Here is a 6,010-nt window from a genome sequence, read left to right on the forward strand (position 1 = left end):
CGGCTGAAAAATTTGAGCGGAATCTTCGTTTATACGGAGCCGTTCGATATTAATTTTTTTTCGCTCTGTTCACACGGAACTGACGAATCAGGTTGCAGTTTAACTGTTGTCAGCGGTTTTGCCATCTGCTCATGCGTAGACGGCGCTTCTTGAGCATCCGAAATACCGTCTCCCAACTGAGTAACCACGCATCCATGCAACAGCGCGCCTTTACCATGTAAAACATTTAGACGGAAATAGTGTTCACACCGCGCAGGTCAGATTTTCGACTGTGCCGACAAAAAATGTGACCTCGATTTTGACGTGGAAGTTTTTGAACGGCTAGCCGTCTAAATTTTTCTTTGGTTAAGGTGGTGATGTGTGAGTCTGTTTTTCGAAGGATAATATCCTGGGCTGGGTTGTTCAAAGCAGGGTTAAGATAAACCAGGGTTAGTGCAAAATTTCAATTCAGATATGAAAGCTCAAAAAGCAATTTCAGTTTTATTTTTTTCTCCACAATTTGATGATTTGATGCTCTAAAAAGAATAGAGAAAATTATCCTGAAAAATACTTTTCAACAAAAGAAAAAGAAACCTGGGTTAAAATTTAACCCTGGGTTAGCGCTAACCGGCTTTCGAACAAGTGGGCCCAGGACTTTCTTCGTCGTCAGCTTTAGTAAAATATAGTAAGCAACTCTAATAAGCTGAACTGTCCAGCCAGCCTGCGAAGGTTTATGAACTTTGTTTATACTCAATTCAAGAGTTCACGTCAAACAATCCTTTTTTTAGGTGGCAGTAAGGATGAGCCGGATTTATCTGTAAAAACCACTGCGGTTTGTTCAGTTTACGAGAAACCTATACTTGTCAATAAACCTCTTTATAAAGGTACGTTTAATCATAGAAACATGAGCAAAACGCGAGAGCAAAACGTGCCTTATTATAGGAAATTAACGCTCCACGAAATTAAGGTATTGGAAATTAACGCGACTTAAATTAACGCGAATTTAATGGGAAAAGACCTTCAAATAAAGAAAATTAACGCGAAAGAGGAGGTAGAATTTCATAAAAGGAAAATTGACGCGATTATCTTGGCCGAAATCAAAGGAGAAGATATTGACATCACTTCTGACAGCGACAACGATGAAGATGAACTCGAAATATTGTAAACCTTCGCCTTAGCTTTTGTGAAAGGTAAAAAATAAAGGGTAAATGGAAAGAGAGAAAGCTTGTAGTTAATGTTTTTTAGGTGTCAAGAATGTCTGGACAGGTTCCAAAATTGGGGTTAAAATACTAGAAATTAACAGAGCGGAAATTAACGCTGCACTTAATTAACGTCCCGGAAATTAACGCTCAACAAAATGAACGCGACTTAAATTAACGCGAATTTTAACGATTCGCGTTAATTTCATGTAGCGTTTATTTCCTATAATAAGGTATTCTTCGTTCACCCGAACGGTAGTGCTCAACGTACTAATTGAAATGAACGGTAATTTTTATAATAACTCCTGAAAAAGTTTTTTTTTTACGCTTCCTTCTTTTTCCAATTTCTCTGTCTTATCATGTGAGTCGTGATCAAGAGATCATAACATATAGTATTAATCTCTTGTCCATTTCAAGTACAGTGAAAGTCAGGAAAACATTAACAGATTGTTCGGTTTTTTTGCTCCCGACAGATACAGAAAACTCAGGTGTTCTGAAAATGCTGAGAGCTGAATATGAGAGACGGGCAAAGTTGAAGCCACTTTCTTGGTTAAACACTATGCAATTGCCGCTTAAAAACGTCTACACGAGACTGAAAATTGTCTCAAGAAGAAAAGCAGACTTCCAGGTTGAAAATGACGAGTTGGGCATGTACGACATTTTCCAGGCTCTTGACGAAAGTGAGGATGTCAAAATGACGCTCGCTGAGGGAAGTCCAGGAAGCGGTAAAACTACGTTTTGCCTCAAACTTGCTTATGACTGGGCACGTGGAGAAATGCCAACTAATTGTTCCTTTCCTAAATTCGAATTTGTACTGCTCCTTAAATGTCGAGACATAAACGGAGATCTAATGGAAGCGATCAAAGAACAGCTTTTGCCAGAGGATATCAAGGAGGAGACCTGGACAAAGCTGTCTGACTTCATCACGGATATTCATAACCAAGAGAGAATTTTGATTATTCTGGATGGTCTGGATGAGCTCCCTGAAAAGTCACGACCATGTGTTCGTAAACTTCTCAAGAGAAAAATTTTACCATTTTGTTATGTCCTGGCTACATCCCGGCAGGAAACAGGAATCGAAGTTCGTAAAAACTGCGAATTTGATCTTCTTCTGGAGATCAAAGGATTTACAGACGAAGATGCCTTTCAGTATATCAGGAAGCATTTTCAAAACATCGGTCCGGGGCATACTTCAAAAGGAGAAAGTCTGATAGTGGAAATTAAAGAAAACGATTTATTGAATGCCCTCCGAAATAACCCGCTAAATTTAATCCTTCTCTGTGTTGTTTATGAAGACTACAAAGGAAAACTACCAACTGCCCGAACTGAACTTTATCAAGTAGTTGTCCAGTGCCTTTTGAGACGTTATTGTGCGAAACACAACCTTGTGGCCCCAGAAGATAACAGCGCCTTAGAGAAGCAATTTGAAGAGACCATTCTTGCCCTTGGAGAGCTAGCTTGGCTTTGTCTACTTAGTGAACGTCACGGGTTTCGTGAAAGTGAATTAGCAGCCCTTGAAATCAGATACAAAGAATTGGTAGCTCGTGACATAGGCCTTCTTTACAAGGAAGAAAGTCTGAGGAGGTTAAAGCCTCAACATGAGTACTTTTTTCTTCACAAGACCTTTCAAGAGTACCTGGCTGCCGTATTTATTGCCCACAAGTTGCGACAAAACGAGTTAAGATTGTTTGAGCGTCTAAGGTTTCATGAACTAGTAAAAAAGTATCGAGAAGTGTTTCTTTTTGTTTCCGGTATACTTGGGAGAGATGCAAACATTCTATTCACTCAGATTGGCGAGGAGCTAAAGAACTGGGGAAAATGGGACTGGGACCGGTGCAGGCAGTTTGGAGTAGTGACGATGGATGACCGAGAGAGGGAAGAGAATTGGGATAACTGGGACAGCGACGACGAAGAGGACCGAGGCTGGGAAGCAGCAACTTTCCTTACGAAAAGCTTCATCGAAACTGAACACGCTGAAAAAGTGGCAGAGACTCTTTGTTCCTATATACCCTTCCCTACCCATGTTGACATAGAACTTGACCCAACCCCAGGCAATGACGACACAAACAATATATATCGCGTTTTGGATGCCTGCAAAACCTTTTCAAACTTGCAGAAGCCAGTTCGGCTTACTGTTTGCGATTCTTCACGTGCGCAGAACTTAAGCAATAAGACTGTTGCAAAGTACATACAATCCTGCCCGCAGCTTGAGAGTCTTACCATTCTCACCTCTGCTGTGACTTTAGACCTAGCCAACGCCCTACGTAAAGGCTTATCTGGAAACAAGACTTTATCAAAGTTTACTCTGCAAGTGTGTGGTAGTATTTCTTGTGACGTAGCTGCCGTCATCGGTGAATGGCTAGCTGCGCGTAAATTCTTGAAGAACGTAACGTTTCTACTTCGCAGGGTGAAAGGTGAGGCGTGGGCCGGTTCTCTTGAAACTGGATTGTCTGCTGACACTCTTTTGTCGTCTGTGGAACTCTCTGTTCGTGGGTCAATGAGTGATACTTCGATCCTTGCTTTAGGAAAACTTTTATTAAATGGAGCTTTGACCGGACTTTCTCTCAACATTTCAGGAGATATGCAAACTTTTATCGTTGATGTTATCAGCAAAGGAATTGCACTACAAACCGTATTAAAGTCGTTAAGTCTTGACATTGATGGCAACCTTAGTCTTTCTGGTGCTAATAGCCTGAAAAGAGGCCTTCTAGAAAATTGTTCCCTGAATAATTTGAGAGTGTTTGTCTTTGGAAAGGTTCCGAGCAACTGGCAGTCTTTTCTGGAAACTATTCGTCTGGCAAAGAAGGTATCGGTTACTTTTGATTTCTATCCAGATTCTTGTAGCAGAATAACATCTAATCAACTGAGAAATTTTTATCCTGGTCCAGATGTGGTTGAGAAAGGTTTACATACCAAACAGCATTTAACTGTGGTCCTTTGGGGTGAGCTGAGTTGTGATGGGGCGGAAGCTCTATCTGAGGTCCTGGTACGTGCTCCCCTAACAAGCTTGGCGTTAAAGATGCACGGAAGAGTAACTGATAATGTTGCTCATTGCATTGCAAGATATGTCAGACGTCACAACACACTGTCCTCCATGGCAATCGACGTTTGGGGGGAATTGGCCCCAGGAACACGTTCTTTTCTTCAGGGGCTATCAAGTACCGACCAAACTGTTGAGGTGAAAGTGCATGACGTCTGTGTCCTTCCTGACGAGTCATGCAATGCCCTAAGTGTCTCTATTGACAGTATTGCATCACTTAAACCAGTGTTGTATAAAATCAAGAGCACCAGTGTGGAAAAGATTAATTTAAGAATCATTAACGACGATGCTGCAAGTAAAGAGTGGACACACCTTGTAGGTGATGCTTTGGCAGAAAACACGACAGTAACCGCGCTCGATATTACGATCAACAACCACACGACAAACGTGACAGCAGACTTTGGGAAAGACCTCGGGGAGAGTTTGTTGCGATGCTCTTCAATTACAGTTTTAAATCTCGCAATCAACAACTACACTAAGATATCAGAAGGTTGGGAATGCAGTCTGGTAAAAAGTTTGTCCAAACTGGCTTCATTGACTACACTCAGTCTTGCAATTGACGATCATGGCGAGGTGAGGACAGTTGTAGAAGAAAGTTTGGGTGACGGTTTGATGGCAATGAAGTCACTGTCTTCACTTTCCGTTGTAATCAATGATAGTAATTTGGAAAAATTTTGGAGTTACTTTTTGCGAAACTGTTTAAAAGAAAACAATTCGCTGTCTCTGCTCTGCGTTACAGTTAACAACTATGACGACAACGTAGAATATCCAGATTATTCATTTGATGACTCATATGAAGAGCCTGATTATTGGTACGATGGCCTAGCTGATGGCTTGGCAAGAACTACATCATTAAATGAACTAACTCTGACAATTAACAACATCACTCTTACTGATAATTGCTGGGTAAAAAGTGTCTGTAAAGGATTTGTAGAAAACGAGTCAGTGACTACTCTTACTGTGACAGTCAGCGGTGATTCCTCTTTCCCAGACTGTGAGAGTTGGGTCCCCGAACTGAATTATGGTTTGTTGAAAAACAATTCATTAAGTACCCTCACTCTTATAGCCAACGAGTACTCGGGAGGTGAACGGCGGAAAGGCAGGCGCTCATTTTGGGCTGATAAAATGGGTTCTGCTGATAACACATCATTAACAACGCTTAATCTGACAATTAACATCTGCAGGGAAGTCAGTGAAGATTGGTTATCACAACTCTGTGACTGTTTAGTGAATAGTTCCTCGTTGACAACACTTAGGTTGAACGTTAACAACCATTGCGCTACAAATGAAAGTCGCTTATATGACTTAACTAAACTTCGTTTGAAATACAGGTCACTATCGTCATTTGAACTCACTGTGACTTTCTATGGAGAGTAAACAAGTCCAGTGCCAAAAGTGTCCTGAATTTGTTGTGCTTCGCATATAAGGTATTTATACAGAGAAATGATAACTCTGGAGTACTAAAAGGAAAGCTGACAAAATATTCCAACATGAGTTACTAGTAGTTTTAGAGTTAGGAAAATATTGTAACTGATGATTGTGACTCGTACACCATCTGGTCCAGTAAGACCAAGATTAATACAACATGAGTTACTAGTAGTTTTAGAGTTTGATAAATATTGTAACTGATGATTGTGACTCGTACACCATCTGGTCCAGTGTGGCCAAGGTTAATACAACATGAGTTATTAGCAGTTTTAGAATTTGATAAATATTGTTATTGATGATTTTGGCTTGTACGCCATCTGGTCCAGTGAGGCCAAGGTTTATACAACATGAGTTACTAGTAGTT

At 40.7% G+C, this 6,010-nt stretch overlaps 1 protein-coding gene across 3 annotated transcripts in view; it reads left to right on the top strand.

Annotated features, from left to right (window-relative positions):
• The window catches only part of LOC140924632 (uncharacterized), a 135,491-nt gene extending 129,696 nt beyond the window's left edge, over positions 1–5,795 (top strand). For 2 of the 3 annotated variants that reach the window (XM_073374654.1, XM_073374655.1), the window contains exons 4-5: positions 768–863; positions 1,652–5,795. In XM_073374654.1, the coding sequence (XP_073230755.1) occupies positions 768–863; positions 1,652–5,595 (4,040 nt within the window). In that variant the 3' untranslated portion in view covers positions 5,596–5,795. The remainder of the gene's footprint in view (positions 1–767; positions 864–1,651) is intronic. The other variant, XM_073374656.1, reaches the window with a different exon arrangement.
• The last annotated feature ends 215 nt before the right edge of the window (positions 5,796–6,010 follow it).

This window comes from Porites lutea, chromosome 14 (genome assembly GCF_958299795.1).
Source record: "Porites lutea chromosome 14, jaPorLute2.1, whole genome shotgun sequence".
Classification (NCBI taxonomy): Eukaryota; Metazoa; Cnidaria; class Anthozoa; order Scleractinia; family Poritidae; genus Porites; species Porites lutea.